This window comes from Lissotriton vulgaris, chromosome 5, assembly GCF_964263255.1.
Source record: "Lissotriton vulgaris chromosome 5, aLisVul1.2, whole genome shotgun sequence".
Classification (NCBI taxonomy): Eukaryota; Metazoa; Chordata; class Amphibia; order Caudata; family Salamandridae; genus Lissotriton; species Lissotriton vulgaris.
The window spans coordinates 2,013,377,483-2,013,405,106 of record NC_141693.1 but is presented as its reverse complement, the minus strand read 5'-3'; the positions used below and the strand labels follow the sequence as shown (position 1 = coordinate 2,013,405,106).

General features: G+C 48.6%; 1 protein-coding gene across 15 annotated transcripts in view; it reads right to left on the bottom strand.

Annotated features, from left to right (window-relative positions):
- The window catches only part of FNBP1 (formin binding protein 1), an 887,470-nt gene that overhangs the window by 200,895 nt on the left and 658,951 nt on the right, over nt 1–27,624 (bottom strand). For 7 of the 15 annotated variants that reach the window (XR_015296123.1, XM_086924822.1, XM_086924824.1 and 4 more), the window contains exon 10: nt 26,930–27,106. The exons of 4 other annotated variants lie outside the window; for them this stretch is intronic. Coding sequence is in view for 10 of the 11 variants with exons in the window: in XM_086924822.1 (XP_086780948.1) it covers nt 26,930–27,106 (177 nt within the window). In the remaining variant the exon portion in view is untranslated. The remainder of the gene's footprint in view (nt 1–26,929; nt 27,107–27,624) is intronic. 4 more of the 15 variants (XM_086924827.1, XM_086924829.1, XM_086924830.1 and 1 more) reach the window with 1 other exon arrangement.

Genomic DNA, 27,624 nt, shown 5'->3' with positions numbered 1-27,624 from the left:
CAGAGAACCTGCCAGGTGTTGAACCACCAGGGTCACACCCTGATGTTCCAGCCACTGCCAGAGGCGCAGAGCCTCCTGGCAGAGGGTCCACGACCCCACCCGGCCTGTTTGTTGCAGTCCCACATGGGGGTGGTGTTGTTCGTGAACACTTGCACTACACTCTCTCGGACAGAGGGGAGGAATGCCTTCAGTGCTGGACGAACAGCTGCAGCTCCTAAAGGTTGATGTGGAGCCGGGACTCCGCCGGAGACCAGAGGCCTCTGATCTCCGCCTCTCCCATGTGGCCTCCCCAGCCCTGGAGGGACGCGTCCGTCACAACTACGTGCTCCGGTTGGGGAAGGGAGAGGGATCTGCCGCTGACCCAATCGCGGTCCGTGAGCCACCACTGCAGCTGTCTCACAGTGCCCTCCGAGATCAGGACATGGTCGGACAGGTTGCCCTGATGCTGGGCCCACTGAAACTTCAGGTCCCACTGCAGAGCCCGCATCCGCCAACGGGCGTGATGCACCAGAAGGATGCAGGAAGCCATCAGCCCCAGAATCCGCAGCGTCAACCTGACCGAGACCCGGGATAAAGGCTGAAAGATCGGAATCAGAGCCTGTATATCCCGAACCCGCTGTTCGGGGGGGGGGGGGATAAACCCAAAACTGCGCCGAGTCGAGAACCGCTCCGATGAAAAGGAGCTTCTGAGAGGGGCACAGGTGTGACTTCGGCACATTGATGGAGAACCCCAGCTGATGCAGGAGGTCTGCCGTCGTCTGGAGGTGGCTGACGACTGTCTGGGGCGAGCCCGCCTTCATCAACCAGTCGTGGAGGTAGGGGAAGACTGAACCCCCTAACCTGCGCAGATGAGCTGCGACCACCGCCATCACTTTCGTGAACACCCGTGGGGCGCTGGTAAGGCCGAAGGGGAGCACGGTAAACTGAAAGTGCTCGTGGCCTACCGTGAACCGCAGGTTGTGCCGGTGGGCCGGCAGGACGGGGATGTGGAAATAAGCGTCCTGCAAGTCCAACGCTACCATCCAGTCTCCTGGGTCCAGGGTAGCTAAGACCTGAACTTCTCCTTCCAGAGGAAGACTTTGACGTTCCATAGGTCCAGGATAGGGCGGAGGCCCCCTTTGCCCTTCTTGGGTACCAGAAAGTAGTGGGAGTAGCAACCACACCCTACTTCTGGCCCAGGAACGCGCTTGATGGCCCCCTTGGCCAAGAGGGCCGTAACTTCCTCCTGCAGAAGCCGCAGATGATCCCCCGATACGCGGTGGTATTGCGGTGGCATGGCTTGAGGGGTCGTCTCGAAGGGGAGGGAGTAGCCTGTTCAGACGATTTGCAGCACCCACTTGTACGATGTGACAGTGCGCCAGTGGGAGTGGTGATGGCGAACCCTGCCCCCCACTGGCGTCACATGGGCCTGAAAGCACGGATTAGGAGGGTTTTGAGGCGGATGCTGCGGGGGAAGGTGTGGACTGGCCTCGCCGTTGTCCCCGACCACCTCCACAGCGATTTCCACGGCCGCCACTGCGTTGGATGTTAGTCTGCGGTGCGTGGCTGGCAGCATGTGTGGGGGCGCCCCTTCCTTGGCCACGAAAGGAGCGAAAGGCACCCGTTTGCTGGCACGGGCCGAGAGGCCCAAGGACTTGGCCGTTGCCCTGGAGTCCTTAAAGCGCTCAAGCGCATGGTCTGCCTTGTTGCCAAAGAGGCGACGGCCATCAAACGGCATGTCCATGAGAGTATTCTGGACATCCGTTGAAAAGTTGGCGGACCTTAACTAGGCGTGGCGACGAATCGCCACCGTCGTTGCCATCGCTCTGCCTAGTGAGTCAGTGGTATCCAGCCCACACCGGATGGAGAAACGTGCCACATCTCGACCCTCCGCAAGGGCTTGGGCGAGTTTAGCCTTGACCTCCGCCGGGCATTGTGGCAGCACGTCGGCGACCGAGTCCCACAGGGAGTGGGTGTAATGGCCCAAGAGGCATGCGGTGTTGGAAGGCCACAGTCCCAAACTAAGGGAGAAGAATATTTTCTTTCCATAATTCTCATACCTCTTGGATTCCCGATCAGGTGGAGCCGACGGGAATGCGGTCTGAGAATTAGAGGCCTGGATGACCAGGCTCTCGGGGGTGGGGTGGGTGGACAGGAAACAAGAGTCGCACGTGGCCGGGCGGTGGCGTCTAGCCACGTTCCTATCTACAGGCTGGCCTGCAGCGGGCCTGGACAAAGTGCCCAAAAGAACATCAGTCAAGGCCTCATTAAACGGCAGCAGAGGCTCAGTTGAGCTTGACTGTGGTTTAAGGACCTCAGTGAGGAGGTTAGTCCTCACGGCCGCGACAGGGGCTCAAGGCCCAAGGCCTTGGCTGCCCACGTCAACACCACACTGAAGGTTGCCCCCTCCTCCGAAGCCACGGTAGGAGGTGAGACAAAACCAGTGTCTGGTGAAGTGTCCAGACCACTGGCATCCCCAAGTCCACCTGTCCAGTCCTCCTGGGACTGAAACTCACATGTCAGAGGGTCCTCAGACCCCTCCCAATACTCCTCATCACCCATCTCCTGATAATCAGGGTTGTCAAATGACGGGGCCGGTTCATTGAAGTTTAACTCCCCAAGCAGCGTTGAGAGCGGCGCCGCTCCAACGCCGGAACCGGGTCGAGGGAGGTATTGGGGACGGCGCCACCCGAGGACGGGCCCGGAGGTGACACCTGTGGTATCGGCGCCGGTGAGGTCGTCAGGTCGACCGGCGACTATGCGGATCCAGTGGGGCCCTGCAGCGCTGGGCCCGAAGGCGTCGGCGGTGTCGGGGCCGAAGCACCCGCCGGCGTCGGGGCCTAAGCACCCGCCCCGCTAGGGCCCCCAGACGGGTCAGCTGGGCCCGCAGGTGCCTCAGAACCCGCCGGAGGAGTGAGGGACCTCATGGCAATGAGGAAGCGCTCAATCTCCTCCGGCGTCGCTTGCTACCCAGGGACCGGAGGGTATGGGGCAGGTCACGACGCCCGCGACTCCGACGGAGCTGCGTGGGCGGTGTCACCTGAACCCCCGGCCGCATCGCGCGAGCGTCGGGGGGAGTCGGAAGAGCGATGACGTCTCTTCGACTTCTTGTGCTTACCTGATGACGACTTCGACCCGGAAGAGTGATGTAGACTACCGGAGCTATGATGGCTCCGCCCCCACGACCGGTCCCTCGACCTCCGTACGGACTGGGACCTCTCACGGCGTGGGGCCGACTGCCGGAGCTCGAGCCTCTTGCGGGACTGCTCCCGCCTAGTCTTCGAGGTTAAGGCCCGACAATCAGAGCAGGTCTTGTCGTCATGATCGACGCCGAAACAGTGGAGGCACAGACGGTGAGGGTCGGTGACCGACATCAGTCGGTCGCAGTCCCCACAAGGCTCAAAACCTGGCATCCCTAGCGGCACCGATCGGAGTCGAAGACTCGAAGAAATGATCAAAAAGATCTCAAAAAGTTAGTCAAAAAGTGACTAAGGTACCACTTTTTCCGGATCTGCGCTGCTGGTGCTGAAAAAAGAAGAACTGACGTCAGCACGCAGAGGCGGCATCTAAGTACTCAGACGACGTCATCACGGCGCCCACGACGCCGAGGACGGACGCGGAGCCGCAGACGACGCCTACCGCCGTGCAAGGGTACTGCTACGAAAAATTTACGGAAGCAGTCTGACGCCTGGGGATATTCTAAGGTAAGGAATCTAATACTAACCTGTTTCTTTCAGATGTTGTCTGTACGGACGAGCACTAGGGAATTTTTGAAAGGCTTGAAGGGCGAGGAAGACTGCCCATAGTTCCAGGAGATTGATATGCAGCCCTTTTTCTAAGGGGGACCACTCCGGCTTATCTGTGGCTCTTGGAGGAAAGCTCACCAACCTTCCAAGGAGGTGTCTGTTGTGATGATATGTGGTGTAGCCGGAACCAGGAATGGTAAGCCCCGAGAAAGGTTCCGAACAGATATCCACCATTGCAGGGCCATGACCATCTGAGGAGTTACTATTATGAGATCATCGAAAGACCCTGTGCATTGGACCCATTGTTTTGAGAGTGCCTCCTGGAGTGGGCGCATCTGTAGACGGCAGTGAGGTATCAAGAGGATACATGATGACATCATTCCCAGTAGGGATTTGAAAAGGCGGACCGTTAAGGTCCTCTTTGAAGCCACAAGCATAGCCAGTGTTAAAAGCTTGTTCTTTCTCTCTTGAGATGGGAAGGCTTTCCTCAGTCGTTTGTAGAGGGTTGCACCTAGGAAGTTGATGCACTGAGAAGGTAGAAGGACTGATTTCTCCCGATTGAGCGAGAGTCCTAAATGATTGAAAAGTTGCAGACAGGCGTTGGAAGACCTGGACGCGTCTTCTAAGGATGGAGCCATGATCAGCCAGTCGTCCAGATATGGAAAGACTTGCTGACGGTGCTGCCTGAGATATGCAGCTACTGGGGAGAGACACTTTGTGAAGATGAATGGTGCAGACTTGAGCCCGAAGAACAGGACGCGAAATTGAAAGTGTCTGCCTGCCATTGCAAATCTTAAATATTTTTTGTGATTTCTGTGAATCGGGATATGGAAGTAAGCGTCCTGAAGGTCCAGGGACCTCATGTAATCTTCCACTTCCAGGAGATGTAAGACCTCCTGAATCGTTACCATGCGAAACGGCTGCTTCTTCAGGAATTTGTTGAGGGCCCTGAGGTCCAAAATCAGTCTCCACTTCTTCTCTTTTTTCTGAATTAAAAAGAAGCGTGAATAAAATCCCCTCCGCCGTTGAGACAGAGGGACCTTCTCTATTGCCACTTTCTGGAGCATAAGAGAGATTTCTCGGAGAAGCAGCTGTAGATTTTTGTGAAGCATAGGGCGGGGAGGAGTTTGGGGAGGAATATGCGTGAATTCTAGAGAATGGCCGAATTGAACTAATTGTAGGACCCACCGGTCCGTGGTAATCTTCTTTTCTTTTAAAGATATGGGAAATATTTCCTCCAAATTTTGATGAGGGAAATGAATCCGGGACTGGCTGAAGAGACAGGTCATTGTCTACATCCGTTGTTTTTTCGTTGGCATATACCACGAAAGGGCGACTAGCCATAAGAAGATTGTTGTCAATGTTGCTGGCGCTGCTGATACTGGGATCGACTCTGGCCTGAAAAATATGAAGACCGGTATTGGTAGTTCCCTCTATAAGAGGACTGTCCTCTTCCTATAGACTCACGAAAGGATTGTTTTTTGTACTTGAGAGTGCCCAATGCTCTAGCAGTGTCCGTGCCCTTTTTTATATTCTGCAGCGCTTCATCAATCTTTGAGCCGAAGAGAAATTGGCCATCATAGGGCATATCCCCCAAAAAAAATTCTGTATCTCAGGACGAAAGGAAGTTGCCCTTAGCCAACCTTGTTGTCACAAGACTGCTGCTCCAGCCAGTTGGCGAAAACCTGTTGTAACGATATCCATTACACAGTCTATTATTTCTGACGCCAAGGTTTCACCCTCTAGTAATACCTTCTTGACCTCTTCCTTGGATTTGTCTGGTAGTTCTGATAGATATGGGGCTAAGTGCTAAGGCATTGGCCGCCTTCAACGTCATTGCAGACATTGAGGAGAAACGCTTCCCAATGTTGTCTAATCTCCTGCCTTCCTAATCCGGAGGTGCCGATAACGGGGCAGAAGGATTCCCGGAGTTCTTCTGGGCCGCCTGTGTCACCACCGAATCCGGTTTGGGGTGTCCTGTTAAACAGGCCGGTGCAGTATCAGGTGCTCTATACTATTTAAATCCAAGCGAGGCACCACCGGAGGTACAGAGGAAGGGTTCTGCATGACTTTAACACCTTGCTCCCACAAGTATTCAATAATGGGTATTGATCTATCTGATTTTTTGAGAGGCTACTAAAACTCATACAAGAAGCAGTCTTGTTCTTGAGAGACCATTGGTATTTTAAAACGTTGAGTGGCCCTCTCAACTACGTTATGGAACCCTCCAAAGTCGCCTGGTGGTGAATCTGTGGGCACAGGCACTGGAGACGCGGGAGAGGGAATAACATAGTCATCTCAGTCATCATGAATAGATTGAGTATCTTGCAGTTCTCCCTCTTCCTGCTGTTCTTCCTCTTCCTCATAAGTAGTCGGAGGATGTGGTAGATCAAACCGCTCCGGCTGAACACTCAGAGGTGGAGGCCGTGGTCTTGGTGAAGGAGATACTGTGGAAGGTGGAGGAGCAGGAGACTCTGGAAACCTCTGTTTGTAGTCTTGCATGAGGTACCTCAAGTCAGTAACTAAAGAGACTGGAAGGCAAACCATAGGAGGAGGTGGCGGATGATATTCCTCCTCCTGATCCTCTTCATCGTCTGAACTCTGACATTTAACATGAAGCTCCGATGGGCTTGTCGCCGTCTGAAATCTGAATCCTTCTCTTGAAGAAGACATGCTGGAGGCAGTGGTTGAACTCTGCTTGGCGATGTTAAAGCAGGCGTCAGCGCTTTTTTCGTGATCTTTAGGCGCACACCTGTGGTTTGTAGAACAGAATCTATCATAGTCGACGAGCCCGTCGACTGCGTGGCCGTCAACGGTGGAACGTCGGCGGGTGTTGTAGTTGGCGGAGTCATCGTCGACGGGGCCCCCGTCGACGGTGGAGACATCACTGTCGTCGACGACGTCTTCATCAACAGTATCTTGTGCTTTCGTCGACGACGTTTTTGTCGATAGTGTAGACGTCGACGATGTTGGCTTCGTCGTCGAGATCCCATCGTCGACAGGTTCTTCGACGTCAACTGTGTTTTCTTGATGGCTATCGTCGACGACAAAGTCTTACCTGCCGTCGACGATGGGGTCGTAGTCGTCGACGAGGATAATGACGATGCCGTTGATGTAGAAACAGTCGTCGTCGATGTTGATGTTGATACATACGATGCAGTAGACATAGCTCTCCTCGACGATGAAGACGTCGTCGACGATACGGTCATCGATGGTGTTGAAACAGGCTTTTTGAAGGTGTGAACTTACTGAGAGGGAACCTTCACAGAAGTTGCCTTGGAGAGAACTTCTGAAGACTTCTTTGATGTCTTCTTTTGAGGAGGAGCTGTAGGGCTAGGAGAAGCCACCCTTGGTCTCTTTAGAGAAGATTTTTAAGAGACTGAAAAACCTTCCCTTTCCTCAGAAGATTCTGGGTGTTCCCGGTCTTTCAGCCTCTGGAGCCAAATTAAAAGGCGTCCCTCACGATATTTGAGGGTTTTAGTGGAAAAGGTACAACATACCTTGCAGTCTTTAGAAGAATGGTCCGGATACAGACAATACAGACAGTCTTTATGCTGGTCATCAATATGCAGCCTTTTCTTTCCACATGAACCACAGGATCTAAAAAGACCCTTTTTTGATGTGTCAGCCATGATAATATCAGCAATCACAAAAGAATCAGGATAAAATATCCAAGAACACTGGAAACCAATTGTGAAGAAAAAATCTGAGCAGAGCTCAGAGGAGACTCCCTTAGTGCGGTAGAAAATCTGAGGGACTGAGGCTCCTCCCAGGAAGGTTCTAGAGGGAGGTGACAGCTGATTGGCTCTTTTCTAGAGTTTGGTCCTTTCTACAAAAGGACAGGGATAGGTTACTAATGTGAGGCATTTAGGCCTATTTATCTATATGTCTATGGGACATTACTTTATTTATATACCGGGGACTCCCATTCCTACGACGGGGAATGATTCAGGCATGTTAATCTATGAAAGACACCCCTAATACTGGATAATGAGGAAGCTGCTACCTGGAGTTTCCATAGGAAACCTAGATGCTGAAAGATTTGCTGTTGAGTGTCAAGGTTTAAAAGGTGCTTCTTGTTATGTGGTTCATTATGGAGAATGGGCATATATTGGATTCTGTGATCACTTCAATGTTTCTCACATCTGTCAATGTCACAAGGGGTACATTGAGCTCTTGTGGCCACATGGTTACAGATTAAAATTTCTTCCAATCTCCGTATATTAGGATCTCGGTTTAGGATAATTAAGTGTAGGATGACTCCTCAGCACTCAGTGCTCAATGGGTTGGAGGCAATGATCTAGTCCTGGGGTGTCTGGGTCCATTTGACTTTCCAGATCAAGATGGTCGGAATGGCATTGATCTAGCTGTAGCATCCAAAAAAGGAGCTGACCTGTAAATCAAACAGGAACCCTCTGTGCAACACTATCACAAAAATAATGGTTTTTTTTGTTAACATTTTCACTCTGTAGGTTTACAGTGTGAAAATGATACCTAAGTGAGCCATTCTATTTGTTCATGTTCAAGTAAAACAGTAGGACTAGATCAGATCCAGTAGTGGAATGAGGTAGGCACTAAAGAGAACTGGTGGGATTACTGAGCCTTGACGTGCACCAGTCTCAATGCCCAAAGTTGGGGATGTGAACGGTGGCAGACTGAGCATACTGGGTCTACCCGAGAGGTAGGAGAAGATCCAACTGTGCATGCTTCCCATGAAGTCAAATCCCTCTAGATGTGTGGCGAGTGGCGACTTCTTTTGTGTCCCTAGTGAGGGTCAGGCTGTCTAGAATAAAAAGGAAAGCAAATATGTTGCCCCTTCCCTGGCAAAACCTATTTTGTTCATCTGAAGTAGGTTGCTTTCTTCAGGTAAGGCGCAGATCTGAAAGAATTATGCTCTTGATCAGTGTTCTAAGAACCAACTGAGATTGGTTTATAGCTGGCTGCGTCTGATGGATATATGTTATCCTAATAGATAATTCTAATAGCCTTTTCCTCACCTTTAAAATATCTCCAGGCACCACACTGGATCCGGAAGATACATTCATCAATGTCCCCACATCAATAGGTGGAGTTGTGCGGTTCCACGTTGAGTCTGCTCTGCCCAGAAAGTGACTGGAGCCATATATAGCTGCACTACTAACATCAGTTTCTTTCTTTCCACACCTTCGTTCGCAGATACAGAGTTCGCTCCTTTTTGTCGCGTCAGTTAAACTTTTTCTTCTTAGAACTTTTTCTAGTGTGCAAGGGAAATGTCACCTCCTAAAACCACAGGTGTTAAACCTTGTATGAACTGTCATAAGCAAATGTCTGCGACAGATCCCCTCGAGGTGTACCTCTGCGATCTAGGGGCAGGTCACGACTCCACATCGTGCTGGAAGTATACCTTGATAAATATGAAGGCAATCCGAGACCACAAAGCCAAGCTCTACGTCGCCAAGCGAAGCTGAAAATCACCCTTTCACTCTAAGTCAAGGACACAGACCCGTTCCTGTTCTCGAGGTAGGTCCCACAACAGATATATGTTACACTCTCACTCGGGTAAGTTCAAATCGAAGAAGAAAGCCAAGATGGCGAAGTGGGCCTTATCCCAGCCTCATCGCTCTCCTTCTGATAAGTCATGAGACGTGAGCATGCCCCACAGTTTCGCAAATGATTCAAATGCATCCTGAGCCACGACAAATATAGGCATTGGAGGAAGTCATGCTTCGCCTATTCAGCACCTTACAAGTTCCTTTTGGCGCACATTCGAAGCCCAAGTATTCACAGATCGAAGCTGCTTGTGAGCTTGGTTGCTACACACCTGGCTGGAAATCATTCTGATTCAGACAAGACAATGCCTTTACCTAAAGGCTGCCCCCCCAGTACATCAACAAATCTTTAGGTTAGACTCTGATCAGAACCAACCTGCTTTTGGTGATGATGCTGATGGTGGAGAGGATTTTTTGCCTCAATAGGATTATGCCAAATTCTATATGGACCTACAAGAAAGCACTGGGCTGGATATTTAGTCACAATAGGCTGACTCCTATTGACAATGACCCTCTTACGAAGCATTTTACTCCGAACTGTCCGGTGGTGCAGGCATCCACCTCAAAGTCAACCCTAATTTCTTCCCTACGCCCCCACCAGATAGGAAGTTGAAGAGAATGGAGGCATTTGGGAAAATAATGTTTTCCTTCACCAGCCTTGACCTTCAATCCGTCTACACAACTGCTGTGCTCTTAGAGTCTACTTCCATGTATTAGGGAACTCCATAGCTGAAAATATGCAGGCACTGCGTGCAGTCAGTTGTAGCTTGGTTCCAATAGCCCAGTGAGCACAGGAGTGACTGCCAGTGTTTAGACCTATTGAAAGCATTGTTTCCATCACTTTTTGTGTATTTGATCAAACACCCAAAGTAGCAAGGGTACGCTCAAACGTGGGTCCTGTGCTCACTGTGCCACTAGGACCTAACTACACCCAACTGATAAGCCCCAATCAGGTCTAAAACGGTCTTGGTCTGCTTGTGTTCCAGTTAAGAGAGGACCTGGCCTGGTAGTTTGGGCTGGTCTGTTCTTGTTGCAACAGGGTCGAAACTCATTTGCATAAGGCAGGGTCCAAACTGAGGCGGCATGGTGGGCAAAGAATGAAGGGTTAAAATGCTACCCGACCAATTGCCAGTGGTTAGACTTATTGCAAGCATTCCTCCCATTGCCTTTTGTGTGCTTGATGCTTGGGTAGCCTGGTTGGTACTTGAGTGGTGTTCCAGCAGACCCTGAACATCTGATGCGGGCAATCTCTCTAAGGCCGTTTTGCCAAAGAGAGCTGTCACTTCCTGACGGAGTAATGATATGTGGTCCTCCGTCATCCTGTTGCACGTTGGTGGCAAGGGTGGAGGGGTAGTCGCAAAGGGGATGGAATAGCCCCTTTGGACCGTCTGGAGAACCCAGATGGTCGGATGTTATCAACCTCCACTGGTACTGGTGATGGCATATCCTGTCCCTAACTGGATGCCCATGATAGTTGGAGGGCAATCTAAGGAGGCTTGGAGACTGCAGCTGCCGGGGGTGGTGAGCTGGCCTGACCTCTGGCTACCTGACCCACGAAGTATGTGGGTACAACATCCTCAGCCACAAGAGGGCTGGGAAGCGTGTTGGTCCTGTTGGCTGGGCAGGTAGAGAAGTGTCTGGAAGCCCATTCCGTGGCCATGAAAGGAGCCGCAGGCGAACTGGGGTAGGCGAGGGGCCCAAAGACCTGGCCGCAGCCCTTCTGTCCTTGAAGAGCTCGAGCGCTTATTCCACCTTGACTTGGAAGAGATGGGAGCCATCCAATGGCTTATCTTTGAGCGAGACCTCGACATCCTCCGAAAAGTCAGTGGTTCTCAACCCTCCCACATTCCCACATTACAAGTAATGCACTGTAGGATCTTTAGTGATAGTCGAATATTAGAATAGAATCGCAGCTTGCCCACCCACATTACAATTAATGCACTGTAGGATCTTCAGTGAAAGTCGAATATTAGAATTGAAGCTTGCCCTCCGACATTACAAGTAATGAATTGTAGGATCTTCAGAGATAGTCGAATATTCAAATCGAATCGCAAGCTTTCCCTCCCACATTACAAGTAATTCACTGTAGGATCTTCAGTGACAGTCGAATATTAGAATCGCAAGCTTACCCTCCCACATTACAAGTAATGCACTGTAGGATCTTCAGTGATAGTTGAATATTAGAATCAAAGCTTGCCCTCCCACATTACAAGTTATGCACTGTAGGATCTTCAGTGATAGTTGAATATTAGAATCGAAGCTTGCCCCCCCACATTACACGTTATGCACTGTAGGATCTTCAGTGATAGTCGAATATTAAAATCGAAGCTTGCCCTCCCACATTACACGTTATGCACTGTAGGATCTTCAGTGATAGTTGAATATTAAAATCGAAGCTTGCCCTCCCACATTACAAGTTATACACTGTAGGATCTTCAGTGATAGTCGAATATTAGAATCCCAAGCTTACCCTCCCACATTACAAGTAATGCACTGTAGGATCTTCAGTGATAGTTGAATATTAGAATCGAAGATTGCCCTCCCACATTACAAGTAATGCACTGTAGGATCTTCAGTGATAGTCGAATATTAGAATTGCAAGCTTACCCTCCCACATTACAAGTAATGCACTGTAGGATTGTTACAATTAACCTTGTTGGTACATTCTGCTCACCCCTACCCCCTGCCCCTGTTGGGTTCTCATGAAGGTGGATAAGGATCTTAGTACCTTAAAAGAGCACCTCAGAAAAGGTTGGCCGAACAAGAAGAAAGATGTTGAAGCAGGAATTTAAGAGTTTTGGGAAATCAGAAATGAACTAAGTGTCATTGGAGAATAGGTATATCGCAACAATAGAGTGATACCCCCTAGAATGAATGAATGAATGAAAAACAACTTATAATGCGCAACTAAAACCTGAAGGCATCAAGGCGCCTAACAGACAAAAGTCCTCAAAAAAAGGCAGAGACAAAAACTACAGGTAGGCTTTGGCAAAAAGACAAGTCTTCAAAGCCTTTCTGAAGGCTTGCATAGTAGGCAGGGACTTAATTTCATCCAGTAGGGTGTTCCACCATTTAGGCGCAAGACTCGAGAAAGCTCTGCCCCCCCACTTAGCTCTACGAATGCGGGGCGCTCGTAGCAGAGACTTCTTGCCAGAGCGTAAATTTCTGGAAGGGCTATAAGGGACCAAAAGTTCTCCTATTCCTTCCGGCCTATTTCACGCCAAGGCTCCATATGCCAGGCAGAGAATTTTAAAAAGAATCCTGTCCTCCATCGGGAGCCAATGAAGGAGTTTCCTAGCAGCGGTGGCTGATGAACGTCTATGCAGGTCTAAAACAAACCTCGCTGCGGCGTTCTGAACCATTTGTAAACGCTGCAGCAGGCCCTTGTTGATCCCTGCATATAGAGCATTACAGTAGTCCAATCTTGACCCTATGAGGGCTACCACGACTTGCTTTCTCGCTTGCGGGGACAGGTAGTGTTTGATCTTCCTTAGAATGTGGATAGCACCCCAACAGGTGGCAATTGTTCTGTTCACCTGCTGCTGCATGCTAAGCGAGGGGTCGATCAGGACTCCCAAATTCTTAGCCAGGCCCGTAGGTGCTGGACAGGCTCCCAACGAAGTGGGCCACCAGTCCGCCGACCATGTCTCCTCCTTTCCGCCGAACACCAGAATCTCCGTCTTCTCGCCGTTAAGCCTCAATGAATTGCTGATCATCCACTGGGTGACTGCCTCCATGCATAGTCTAAAATTGGAGGCAGTCAGAGTGACAGACTGGGCGAGAGACACCAGAATCTGCGTGTCGTCGGCATAGGAGACTACCTCCATCCCAAAAGATCTAATAAGCCTGGCCAGTGGGGTTACATAGATGTTGAAGAGGGTCGGACTTAATGCCGACCCCTGAGGAACCCCACAGTGCACAGGAAGGGATGGAGATAGAAACTCTCCCAGCTTGACTTTGTTCTCTCCGATCAAGAAAGGAGGTCAGTGGGCTAAGTGCAGACCCCCCCACCCCTATCTCCCTCAGTCGAGATGTTAATACCGAGGGGGAGAGGGTGTCAAACGCAGCTGTGAGATCCAGGAGGATGAGCAAGGTAGTCTGGCCCCTATCCACTCTAGTGCGGATGTTGTCGAGCACAATGGTGAGGGCAGACTCCGTACTGTGCCCCCTCCTGAAACCATGCTGCGAATTATCAAAAAGATCGGAGTTTTCCAGGAAGGCTGAGAGATGCTGGTTCAGATGTATTTCCAGCATCTTTGCAGGGGCTGGGAGCAGGAAAATTGGGCGGAATTTTTTTAGCACCCCCGGATCCAAAGTGGGTTTTTTCAGCAGTGGTTTCACCACTGCCCTCTTCCACTGCGATGGAAAAATACCGTCCCTCATCGCCCTATTCATGATCTCCAAGAGTGGTGGCAGCAGAGTCTCCTTGCACTGCTTTAGGAGCTTGAGGGGGCAGGGGTCTAGCGGGGAGCCCGACCTGATCCTGCTGAGAAGATTCTCCAGGTCTGAAAGAGAAAGGGGAGGAACGCTACACAGACTACCCTGTAAAGAAACCTCAGCCACCAATAAGGGGGGGAGAAGGAAGGGGGGGAAATGGATAATGAAGTCTTCTGCAACTCTTAACGCAGCATAGATATCCCCAATTTTTGATTGAATAAATTGGGCAATGTCGTTGCAGAGCTGTTGAGACCCAATGACGGGGTCAGACATCTGCAGGGAGGTGAGAGAATCCACGATTTTAAAAAGCTCTTTAGGAGAGGACAGGGAGGTGGTACGAGTTGTAAAATATTCCTGCTTGGTTCTGATAACCTCAGCCTTATACCTCCTCAATAATGTTTTATGAGCTACTTTGTCCTTAAGGTCCCAGGAAGCCCGCCAGAGGCGTTCCTGTCTCCTGACTCCCTGCCTAAGAAGCCTTAGCGACTCAGAAAACCAGGGGGCCGACGGCCTTTTCCTGGCGCAATAACGCAGGGAGGCCGGGGCCAGCTCATCCATTGCTATTGTGACAGCGGTTTCTAGTTGATGTACCGCCATGCCTACATCTTCCTCCCGGGAAATAGCCTCACTAGGGATCCTCGGGGCAAGTGAATCATTAGAAATATTTTTAAATTTCTCAGAGATTCCATTTTACTCCCAACCATAGCTTTACTAATCGTGGAGGTAAAGGTCAATTCTATCGGGACGGCAAAGTGATCAGATCACGAGAGAGGAAACGGGTCTTTGACTGTCAGCCTCCCGTCATTCGAAAAGATCCCGTCAAGCGTATGACCCGCCTGGTGGGTAGCCCCCTTTACTCGCTGTTGTAGCCCACAAGCAGATAAGGCATCCAGGAGGGAGAGGGTTTCCGTGGACTCCAAATTCTCTAAATGGTAATTCAAGTCCCCCAGAATCGTTAGGTGCTCGCAACCAAAATAGGGTTCTAAAATGCCGAGCAAATTTTGTCCAAAATCTTTTCTGGACCCCGGAGGTCGATAGATGAGGATGCCCGTAAATGGGATCACATAAGGACCATTTAAAGAGAAATAAAGGGCCTGAAAGGCATCCTGAGGGTCAGTTAAAGTGATGGTGTGACATATGAGACCCTCCTTAAACAGAATACCTAACACTCCCCCTATCCGTCCGACTCTATCCTGCCTGACTAGTGTGTAACCTTCTGGGACAGCTTCCACCAGATCAGGGCCTGAGGAATCTTTGGCCCAAGTTTTGGTAACAAAGAGGTACTGGTGACTGAAGAGGTAAGATGCATCTTGGATTCAGGGGGATCAGTGGCTCTGATCCTCCTGGATCTGAGTGCTGCATTCGATACTGTGGATCATGCAGTCCTGGCCCAACGCCTGGCCCTGCTGGGCATTACAGGATCAGCCCTTAAATGGCTGCAGTCCTACCTGGAGGAGAGATCCTTCAGGATCTGGGAAAATGGGTCCATGTCGGAGGCCTTCCCTCTTCAGTGTGGGGTGCCGCAGGGCTCCTCCCTCAGCCCCACACTGTTTAATGTCTACATGGCCCCGTTGGAGAAGGTGATAGCCCCATTCGGGGTTAAATCCATAAGCTATGCTGACGACACCCAGCTTGTCGTCTCGTTGTCACAACATGGGGGCAGCCCGGTCGATCTCCCAGACTGTCTTATAGCCATTTCCTCCTGGATGTCCAGCTCGAAACTTAAACTAAATGGATCTAAGACGGAGATCATGCTCTTAGGCAATCAATTCACCTCTCTGCCCCCTGAGATGTGGCCTGCCTGTATGGGAGATCTCCCACCCCCCAAGCAGCAAATTAAAAGCCTAGGGATTTGGTTCGAACCCCAACTGACCTTCAAGACCCATGCGCAGAAAGTGGTTGGAGGCTGCTTCGGCCTGCTTCGGGCAGCCCGGAAGGTCCTCCCTCTCCTTCCGTTTCAATCTAGAAAGCTGCTAATCCAGGGTTTGATTCTGTCCAAACTGGATTATGGTAACTCCCTTTTCCTCGCAGCCCCTCTTGCTACTATCAATACTCTTCAGCGAGCTCAGAATGCCGCAGCCAGGCTGCTGATGGGGGCGCCGAGACGGGCCTCAGCCAAACCATTGCTGAAAGCCCTGCACTGGCTCCCCATCCAAGAGCGGATCTCTTTTAAGCCTCTCTGCATCGCACATAAGACTCTGCAGGGTAAAGGCCCTCCGGCCTTGAGAGGACTGATCCGACCTTACAAGTCGACCAGGGCTCTTCGCTCGGATGGAGAAAATCTGGCCATTGTTCCACGAGTGAGGAAAGCACGAACAGGAGGCCGACGGTTCTCACTGAATGTGTCAAACAAATGGAATGCCCTTCCTAGAGAACTTCGAATGGAACCGGATCTCCTGAAATTTAGAAGAGCACTCAAAACCTTTTTGTTCCCTACCATCCCCGAAACCTTGCTTCTCGCTTGAGTTCACCAGGTTCAGATTAGGATTAGCGCTGGGACGCTCCAGGGCAGCCATGCGCTCTACAAGTCCAAATCAAATCAAATCAAATCAAAGACCCAAGAGGGTTTTCTATCTAGGACAAAATCCTTAAAAGCGACATTATGTTTTATAATTGATTGTGCGTTTAAAAGGAATCCATGTTCCCTCAAGGGGCAACTGCCCACAGTATCACCTTTCGCGCCCGAAATAGGGCCCAAGAAAGAAACAGACCCAACGGAACCTGTCTGAAGGCAGACGCACGGGGGTGAATTAAGAAAATCCTCCGGCCTGAATTAATGATGGCAAGACATCCTGGTCGGATGAAAAGTCAGCAGATCCTGCCAAGAGTACCTGATAGGAGGGAGCAACAATCCCAGTCGTCCGCCCGACCAGCCCGTCCTCAGCGCGGACGGGCGCAGACGGGCTGGACTCTGGCATGACTCCGGCGATGCTTCGGCGCACACGCAGCGCGCACACGCTGCGCGCCACCATACCAGGATTTTAAAAGGCTCTAGCTAGTCAGCCTGACTGCTAGAACGCTCGTCCCAAGTCTAAAGCGTCCCCTCACAACCCCCAAGATGGCGCTCCAAGTTGCCCTAAACGCGATGGCCAGCCCGCTGAAGCCGCGGTGGGGGGCACAATTATGGTGCAGGCAATGCGGTGGGTGAGCTGAAAGCAAGGCGAAGTGCAAAAATAAATTTAAACTAAAAAGACAAAACGGGGAAAGTTAAAAGTAAAGCGGCGCCTGATTTACAAAGCTTACCCTCCCACATTACAAGTAATGCGCTGTAGGATCTTCAGTGATAGTTGAATATTAGAATCAAAGCTTGCCCTCCCACATTACAAGTTATGCACTGGAAGATCTTCAGTGATAGTTGAATATTAGAATCGCAAGCTTACTATGCAACATTACAAAAAATGCACTGTAGGATCTTCAGTGACAGCCGAATATTAGACTAGAATCGAAGCTTGCCCCCCCACATTACAAGTAATGCACTGTAGGATCTTCAGTGATAGTTGAATATTAGAATCGAAGCTTGCCCACCCACATTACAAGTAATGCGCTGTAGGATCTTCAGTAATAGTTGAATAATAGAATCGCAGCTTGCCCACCCACATTACAATTAATGCACTGTAGGATCTTCAGTGATAGTCGAATATTAGAATCGAAGTTTGCCCTCCCATATTACAAGTTATGCACAGTAGGATCTTCAGTGATAGTCAAATATTAAAATCGAAGCTTGCCCTCCCACATTACAAGTTAAGCACTGTAGGATCTTCAGAGAAAGTCGAATATTAGAATCGCAGCTTGCCCACCCACATTACAATTTATGCACTGTAGGATCTTCAGTGATAGTCTACTATTAGAATCGAAGCTTGCCCTCCCACATTACAAGTTATGCACTGTAGGATCTTCAGTGATAGTTGAATATTAGAATCGAAGCTTGCCCACCCACATTACAATTAATGCACTGTAGGATCTTCAGTGATAGTCGAATATTAGAATCGAAGCTTGCCCACCCACATTACAATTAATGCACTGTAAGATCTTCAGTGATAGCCGAATATTAGAATCGCAGCTTGCCCACACACATTACAATTAATGCACCGTAGGATCTTCAGTGATAGTTGAATATTAAAATCGAAGCTTGCCCTCCCACATTACAAGTTATGCACTGTAGGATCTTCAGTGATAGTTGAATATTAGAATCGAAGCTTGCCCTCCCACATTACAAGTTATGCACTGTAGGATCTTCAGTGATAGTTTAATATAAGAATCGAAACTTGCCATCCCACATTACAAGTTATGCGCTGTAGGATCTTCAGTGATAGTTGAATATTAGCATCGAAGCTTGCCCTCCCACATTACAAGTTATGCACTGTAGGATCTTCAGTGATAGTTGAATATTAGAATCAAAGCTTGCCCTCCCACATTACAAGTCATGCGCTGTAGGATCTTCAGTGATAGCCGAATATTAGACTAGAATCGAAGCTTGCACTCCCACATTACAAGTTATGCACTGTAGGATCTTCAGTGATAGTTGAATATTAGAATCGAAGCTTGCCCTCCCACATTACAAGTTATGCACTGTAGGATCTTCAGTGATAGTTGAATATTAGAATCAAAGCTTGCCCTCCCACATTACAAGTCATGCGCTGTAGGATCTTCAGTGATAGCCGAATATTAGACTAGAATCGAAGCTTGCACTCCCACATTACAAGTTATGCACTGTAGGATCTTCAGTGATAGTTGAATATTAGAATCGAAGCTTGCCCTCCCACATTACAAGTTATGCACTGTAGGATCTTCAGTGATAGTTGAATATTAGAATCGAAGCTTGCCCTCCCACATTACAAGTCATGCGCTGTAGGATCTTCAGTGATAACCGAATATTAGACTAGAATCGAAGCTTGCACTCCCACATTACAAGTCATGCGCTATAGGATCTTCAGTGATAGTTGAATATAGAATCGCAAGCTTACTATGCAACATTACAAATAATGCACTGTAGGATCTTCAGTGATAGCCGAATATTAGACTAGAATCGAAGCTTGCCCCCCCAACATTACAAGTAATGCACTGTAGGATCTTCAGTGATAGTTGAATATTAGAATCGAAGCTTGCCCTCCCACATTACAAGTAATGCGCTGTAGGATCTTCAGTAATAGTTGAATAATAGAATCGCAGCTTGCCCACCCACATTACAATTAATGCACTGTAGGATCTTCAGTGATAGTCGAATATTAGAATCGAAGTTTGCCCTCCCATATTACAAGTTATGCACAGTAGGATCTTCAGTGATAGTCAAATATTAAAATCGAAGCTTGCCCTCCCACATTACAAGTTAAGCACTGTAGGATCTTCAGAGAAAGTCGAATATTAGAATCGCAGCTTGCCCACCCACATTACGATTTATGCACTGTAGGATCTTCAGTGATAGTCTACTATTAGAATCGAAGCTTGCCCTCCCACATTACAAGTTATGCACTGTAGGATCGTCAGTGATAGTTGAATATTAGAATCGAAGCTTGCCCTCCCACATTACAAGTTATGCACTGTAGGATCTTCAGTGATAGTTGAATATTAGAATCGAAGCTTGCCCACCCACATTACAATTAATGCACTGTAGGATCTTCAGTGATAGTCGAATATTAGAATCGAAGCTTGCCCACCCACATTACAATTAATGCACTGTAAGATCTTCAGTGATAGCCGAATATTAGAATCGCAGCTTGCCCACACACATTACAATTAATGCACCGTAGGATCTTCAGTGATAGTTGAATATTAAAATCGAAGCTTGCCCTCCCACATTACAAGTTATGCACTGTAGGATCTTCAGTGATAGTTGAATATTAGAATCGAAGCTTGCCCTCCCACATTACAAGTTATGCACTGTAGGATCTTCAGTGATAGTTTAATATTAGAATCGAAACTTGCCATCCCACATTACAAGTTATGCACTGTAGGATCTTCAGTGATAGTTGAATATTAGAATCGAAGCTTGCCCTCCCACATTACAAGTTATGCACTGTAGGATCTTCAGTGATAGTTGAATATTAGAATCAAAGCTTGCCCTCCCACATTACAAGTCATGCGCTGTAGGATCTTCAGTGATAGTTGAATATTAGAATCGAAGCTTGCCCACCCACATTACAATTAATGCACTGTAAGATCTTCAGTGATAGCCAAATATTAGAATCGCAGCTTGCCCACACACATTACAATTAATGCACCGTAGGATCTTCAGTGATAGTTGAATATTAAAATCGAAGCTTGCCCTCCCACATTACAAGTCATGCGCTGTAGGATCTTCAGTGATAGCCGAATATTAGACTAGAATCGAAGCTTGCACTCCCACATTACAAGTTATGCACTGTAGGATCTTCAGTGATAGTTGAATATTAGAATCGAAGCTTGCCCTCCCACATTACAAGTTATGCACTGTAGGATCTTCAGTGATAGTTGAATATTAGAATCGAAGCTTGCCCTCCCACATTACAAGTCATGCGCTGTAGGATCTTCAGTGATAGCCGAATATTAGACTAGAATCGAAGCTTGCACTCCCACATTACAAGTCATGCGCTATAGGATCTTCAGTGATAGCCGAATATTAGACTAGAATTGCAAGCTTGCCCTCCCACATTACAAGTTATGCACTGTAGGATCTTCAGCGATAGCCGAATATTAGACTAGAATTGCAAGCTTGCCCTCCCACATTACAAGTAATGCGCTGTAGAATCTTCAGTGATAGCCGAATATTAGACTAGAATCGCAAGCTTGCCCTTCCACAATCTGCTGCCTCAATCTGATATCAAGAGAACCAGTGAAGCTAAGTGTAGGTTCTGACAGGAAGAGGTTTTTCAGAGCAGCTTATCTATCCAGCCTGTCTGTTTTATCATCCGAATCTAACCAGCCATGCCTAGTGAAAGCAGCTTTGCATGTGTCATCCAAAGGATGACACATGTATTGGGCCACAATCCCATGCAAATGAGGGAATTCCTTCTTGCGACAACGCTGTCAGTATTACACAAGGGAAGGCACAAGTGTCTGCGGCCCCTTCTTTAATACTAAAGCGCCCGGGGGTGCGCCAATTGGGCGCACTTGCCCAGTGCACCCTTGGTCCACTTTCTGTAATACAGCCCCTGGCCTTTAAGAGTTCTTTGTGAAATTTTCTTACCAAAATCACAATCTACTGTCGAATATGAAGCAGGAGGGCAGGCTATACAAAAGTGCTAGGGCTGGAGGCTGCTTTCTTCCTCCCACAGGAAGGGGACGTCACAAAGAGGAAGCCTTTTTAAAGTAAAAATAACACTCTTAAGGAGCAGTTGAAAAAAAGCACACAGATGTTTCACATGACAAAATAATTTGCCTAGTTCTGACAGAATATTCTTAAAGGAAAGAGGCACAATCCCCGTGGAGTATTCAGAAATCCTACTTAAACAAGCTGGAAAAAATGAGCTGACATTCTGAGGTAACTGCTAGGATAACGTACAATGGGATATGGAGACTGTTGGCTTCTTAAAGGAACAGTATGTCATTTTGTGCTGGGCAGTAAAGTTAGGGTGCATGCTCCAATGCAGTTTTAGGTATTTTTCGGTCTTCTCATACTTCAAAACATTCTGAACAATTTGGAAAATGCAGCTAAAGATGAAGGTTATTTTTTTAATTTAAAAATGGCAGTTTCCATCTTTCCATTTTTGGGGGGATGAATGTGAATGTTCTGGGAATACTGTAACATTTATGACCATCAGTGAAGAACCTACGATGCAAAAAATCTATACAGTGCTATACAAAAACAAGAATGCCGCTCAGGAGCTCACAAATGTGTACCTGATCTCAGCCATTAATAGATTAAGGACTAACGCAGGAAAAAGTTGGCAGCTTTCACAGGTTTCAGGGAAGGGTGGACCCTCACTCGGACAGGCTTTCAGCTGTGACAAGTTTTATACAGGCCACATAGGTGCCAAAAGTTCTACCATCTGATGGATCAAAACCTCCAGAATGCAGAGGGTTTCAAGGTAGCAGTCATGCGCTTCTGTGGTCGGCAAACAGCAGCATGGAGCGTCTCCTACAAAAAACTGTGCACACATACCGCTCTATCAGCACTGTTTCTCACTACTCACACCCCATCAACATTACTTACTGTCCGGCTGCGCCATCCTCTGCATCCTCATGACATCATCGCTTCCCTGCGGTCACTGTTCAATGATGGTTCTCTGACCGTATTTGTATCATTCAGTCCAGCCACACTCACTGTACTATTCACCCAACACCAGTGACACGTCTCTGCACTCACTGCTTAGCATGTGGCACTGCCCTAAATAATACTCTCCATCCAATCACAGTAGTAAACTGGTACACAAAGTGCAATGGCATGCCTACTACATGGAGCAAGGGAGGAGATCTTTGGAGAGTTGTCACTGACAAGAGACCAATGCAAAACATCTCCACAGCGAGGGAGGAAGAGGGTGCGTGCAGTACACAGGCATGTGAAACGGAAGTCGTGCATTCATGCTGTACATGGCACACAGAGATTAAACAGTAAGAAAGCTAAACAACTTTCCTCTGGGAAAGAAGGCATGATCATTCCAGTTATGAAATACTGCACATCTGAACAGTTACAAGCTATGTGAACATACACTGAATGTTGCTCAAATGGTCAATACCCTTTCATGGCCAAGTGCAGAAGGTGTCTGTTGGACTTGGCCCTTTTTGCAGGTTCACCCCTAAACTTTTTGCATTTCTCCCAGCCTTTTTCTCTGTTTAGTGTTAGTTGTTTTTAGGCCGCTGGGCACTTTAGCACTGTGGTCCAGTGTAAAGTGCGTGCGCTCAGTGTTACAATTAGTGGGAGTGAGAGTGGCCTGCCCTCCCATAGGAATGCATGGGGGATTCCCTGCTCAGTGCGTGTCAGTGGTAATTCCTGTTATGAGAGGAGCAGTAAAGTCAAGTCTGGTATGTATGAAATCGTGAGAATAAAAGCTGCACAATGGTGTGAATAGATTTATTATGACTATGTGAGAAATGCCACTTTTAGAAGTTGGCATTTCTATGTGCTATGGGTCTGCCTGCCTGATGTGAATTGCATGTCTGGTTTTGGAGGGACGGGGCAGGCTGAGCCAGACATGGACTGAATAGAGAGATCTGCAGTTGTAGTATGGGGAGGGGTGACCCTTTGATCTGAATGACGGCTCCACCTTCCACTGTGCGTCTTTATTGGCAGACCCCCTCTTCCTGAAAGGCAAGATGCAGCCTTATAACCAAAGTGCTCCAGGACCACTGATTCTGGCTGGGTTCAGTGACTTTTGAGAACAAAGACTTTTGGTGATATAAATATAGGGTCTGTGACCCCATGAGGGGTTCAGTTCCATGATGCCACGATTCTGTGCTAATCCTGCTGGGGCATGCTGCTGCTGGGGCCCAGGAGCAACAGCCATGAGGGCTTGCCTCCCTGGGCCCTGCATTTCCCCCTTGATTGCCGAGGACTTTTGCTTTTAGAGCTATGGCTCCCTGCGCCCTGTGAGCGCTTTTTGTTTTCCTCGTGAAGGGGAGCACGGTGCTCGGAGTTCCCCAGGAGAAGAGGCAGAGCGTGGGCTTCGCAGCGCGCGCTGCAGTCCCTTTCCCGGCGAGAGGGATTGCCCTTGTGGACTAAAGCGGCGGGTGCCCACCCCGCTTATTTCGATATTCAAATAGTGGGTGCCCACCCCACATGACCGCTTCATGTTTATTTCTTGAGGATGGGTGCCCAACCCGGCTCGTTGTGCATTTTAAAATTGACGTGTGCCCACCCCGAATTGCTGCCCGGAGAGAAGAAATCACTGCCACGGCGCGATCGGCTCAACAGGAAGTCAGGCAAACCTTGTCGGCACCTGGGCGGGTCCTGCTGTCGAATCAGAAGTCGCCTCAGGCCCTGGGGAAAGAATGAGTAGTGCAGCGTGGTGAGAGGGGCTCCCTTAACCTGTGGGGAGCCCCGGCACCAGAAGGAGGAAACAAAAGGCATCTGGAGCCTCCCTGGCTCCACATGGAAGTCCCGGTCCTAAGAGAGGGGGCCAGGTGAAGAGGAGAGCCCCGCGTGCAGCAACAGAGACCGAGCAGCAAGTCCCACCAAGAGCCCGGTGAGTAGGGTACGGAGCAGGGCACATCGCGAGTTCTCGGTCCCTGATCGGTCCAGTCAGGAAGCAGGCCACTCCTACTTGGGGGTCATTTCCTTTGCAGGGTCCTGGGGTGGGGCTTTGTGGCATTTCTGGGCACAGGTTGTTGGAGCCAGTGAAGACCAGCCGTTGTGTACCACTCAAACGTTGGGGCACATTTATTTAAAGCACCCCAGTGGGGCCCCTAGGGCACAGATGAGCCAGGGCCCCTTTTCTGCATTCCCAGCTGCGCCGCACCAGCGCGGGGAACTACTGCGAGATGGGCATATTTGATCCGAGGGCACAGTGAATGCCCAGGCCCTTCTTTTATTCCCAGCTGTGCAGCAATTAGTGCCAGCTGCAACGTTTAGGCCACAGTTCCGTGGGGCTCCCGATCGGAGCACATTGTCGGTGCTCGTGCTCCTGCCACAGTTGCCCCGCTTGACAGTGGGCGACTGCAACATTTTGCGCACATTTGTTAAGGTCCACGTTCCGCTTCACAGCTGCCCAGCAAGTAGAGAGCAGCTGCAATTTTTAGGCCATCATTCCTTTGGGGACATTGTGGGAGATAGGAGTGAGCGACACTCCTCTGCCACAGCGCAGATGCGCGCTTTTGGAGACTCTGCTGCAGTGGCAGCAGCCCTGACATTCTGGACACAGGGCAGTTGAGCCCCTTTGAGAAGGCCAGTTGGCCAGGGGGACTGTTAGGTTAATAGGGTACCAGGCCCTAGTGTGATTTATGTAGTGCTAGGAAATGTGATGCATGTATTATGATTTATGCACCCTGATTTATGGCTCTAATGTGGTTTTATGATTATAAGGTTGTGCATACTGTGTTTATATCTGAGTTATTCTATACTGTGATATATGCCTCTAAATATGGTGTAGGTAGGAGGTTATTTGCATACTGTGGTTTATGGTAGTGAGATAACTCCCTACTGGGAGGTATACCCCTAATGTGAGTTATGCTTAGGAGGTTGTAGTCTAATGCGTTTAGACTTATGAGAAAGATTGCATAATGTGTTTATGCTGGTGAGGTTGGCGCAGAATGTATTTCACGCCTAAATGTAATACTGTTCATAATATGGTTTGTGTTACAGGATGATGCTGAGTGCAGTGTTTGCCAGTAATTACTGGTTGTGTTCTACGTCTATTACATGTTCTACATTTACTATCTTTACTAAGTGATGTTTCTGACAGTGGCCCCAGTGGCCCTGTCATGTGTACATAATCCCCTGTAAATACTGCCCAGTGCTAGCTGGCACGGTGTATATTGTATGATTACTAATCTAATGTGTGTTATGATAATACAAAGGCTATTTTTGATATAACCTAGTGTGGAGTTCCTTTTGTGGTGTGCCTAGTATGTTGTTGCTGTGTGGGTTGCGCAAATGCTTTTTACATGGCCTCTGGGATAAGCCTGACTGCTCGTGCCAAACTACCAAGTGGGTGAGTAGGGGTTATCTTTGGCGTGTAACTCCCTTGCCCTGACTAGGGTGGTGGTTTCTGCCTGGCTTAGGCGCAAGCCCTAACCAACCAGAAATCCCATTTCTAACAGTGTCCAATGAAGAACAGTTCTTGATGTTTGTGGGAACACTGGTTGTAGATCTATTTGTACTCGTATTCCTGGAATGCATAAAGAGCATGGTGTGGCCACTGAAAGAATCCCTGGAACAGCAGCAAGCTTGAGCAGTGCCTGAAGGGCTCAGGTGGACTGACACAGAAAGCACCTCTACAGACCTACAGGATTAGTAAGCAAAGTTTTGACCCCACATCTGCATGGGGCCTCCCTTCTTGTGACCTGATGTAGGGGTCTCCACTGGGGAAGGGGACGTGGTTTACCATGGCGAAGAGGCTGGAAAGCCGCTCAGAAAAAATTTCATATGTTCCTTTAAACTCCTGGTAAGAGTTTTCTGGTATATGTTTAGGGTATTGCCCTGAACAGATAACTACTCTTTCGAGCTTTGTTGATGACTGAGCCCTATGAATGCGAGGCCCTCACTCTCTTGATCAAGTTGTTGTTCTTCAGAGAAGGTTACTCATACAAAAGGCATGCTATGATGCTGTGCAGCAGACATGGCTTTTAGTTACAAGTCCCCATATCTTCAGGAGTCTGCTCCAGGTGCAGAGTACTGACCTTGGCTGGGGATGTATTAACAATCCATAGCCTCTCTAGCTCAGGGAAGGTGAAAACATCAACATCTTAAATTCTGCAAGAAAAAAGCTTTATTTGATGGTGCAATAAAAACAATGGGTTCTATCCTTTTCCTTCACACCTGGAGTTACTCACGCGTAGACCTGTGGGTATATCCCTTTGAAAAATGTTTACTTTTCGTAAAAACTATTCTCTTTAGCAGCAGCCAAAGGCCACGTTCTGCTTTGAGTCTCACCCCACTACTACGGAGAGGTCGAGGTAAAATAGTGTATTCCCTTTGTTGCTAAAGAAGCACATCTTACAAATCTGCCATGGGATAGTGATGGTGGCTCCGAAGTCTGCCTGCTGCTGATCTCAGACACCTCCTCTGGTGTCAGGGCAGCTTGTTCTCATCCCTGAAGGAAGGCAGGGGGGCTCCCACATGACCAATGACACGCACAGTTTCACACTCCCACTGTGGACGTCACGCACATGGCTTAGCTGTTAATTAACAGTGAATACATTAAAACATGTTAGGTCTATTTTAATACACTCTCTTTCTTCCTAACAAGAAGCCCACTAATGTGGGACAAAGAAAAGCCGGATCACCCATTTTTCCACCACGGTTTCTAAAGTCAGAGAGTGACAGTGTACCGGGCAGGAGGCATAACAAAATATTCACTTGTTGTGTAGTCTCCAAATGTTCAAACCAAGAAAGATGTCACCAATCATGGCCAGTAAAAGCCTCTCCTAAACAGGTCTACTGAGGGTCTGTCTGGGATCTCCATCTGTGAAGCTCTGTGTGCATGTTCAGGACACACCATCGCGGTGTATTTCTTTTTAGCCAGGAATGGACACTCGGCATGAAAAGCAATGGAAACAACCTAGGATGGATTCAATGATGAGACACAACTTGAGCAAAAGACAGAGTGCGCCAGAAGCATGAACCCAAGACAGAGAGAGAGAGAGAGAGGTAACCAAAGCAGCACTTACCCCTCGCTTTAGGCTCCGGAAGCAGTGGATTTTGGGTTTGGACGTCATGAAGTCGTTGAAGCGGTGGGAGAGGGGCTCCTTTTGCTGCTTGGGAGACTGGGGGCCATTGGGAACAGCAGAGGGGGAGGCAGGAGGAGGAGGAGGGGGCTGATGAGGGGATGTTAGAAGGGACATAAGCTAAGTATAAGAGATGGAGTAGTGATAGAATATAAACCAACACAAAGATAAAAAAAACACAAAACCAAAATAAGGATCAAATAATATTTCATTCCAAACCAGTGAAACACAAAAATTAGGATTAATCAAAACTCGAGCCATGGTTTGGAAGAAAAAAGTATTATCACAGTGATACAGAAGGATGAGGATGAAGTGGAAGGGTAGTTAGTAATGCGGTGACCATGAAGAGCACAGGCATGCAGAGTCCTTTCCATGCACGCGACTTCAAAATGGAACCAAGAGGAAGGTGATCGCCTGGCAGCACGCGCATGCAAATCGGCACTCACTGGTGATACTTTAAAGGGCGCCACATTCTCCAAATTAAAGTTGTATCTGCTCTATTCTTGCATGACGCTGAATTCCAAGAACATTTTGCCTTTATGCTTCCTTTTATTTTGAAAAAATTAAGTTGGGAATCCCACATTCTATTTCAATGTGGTGGCCCATATCGGAGTAGAAATCCTCCAGGAAAAAGTACA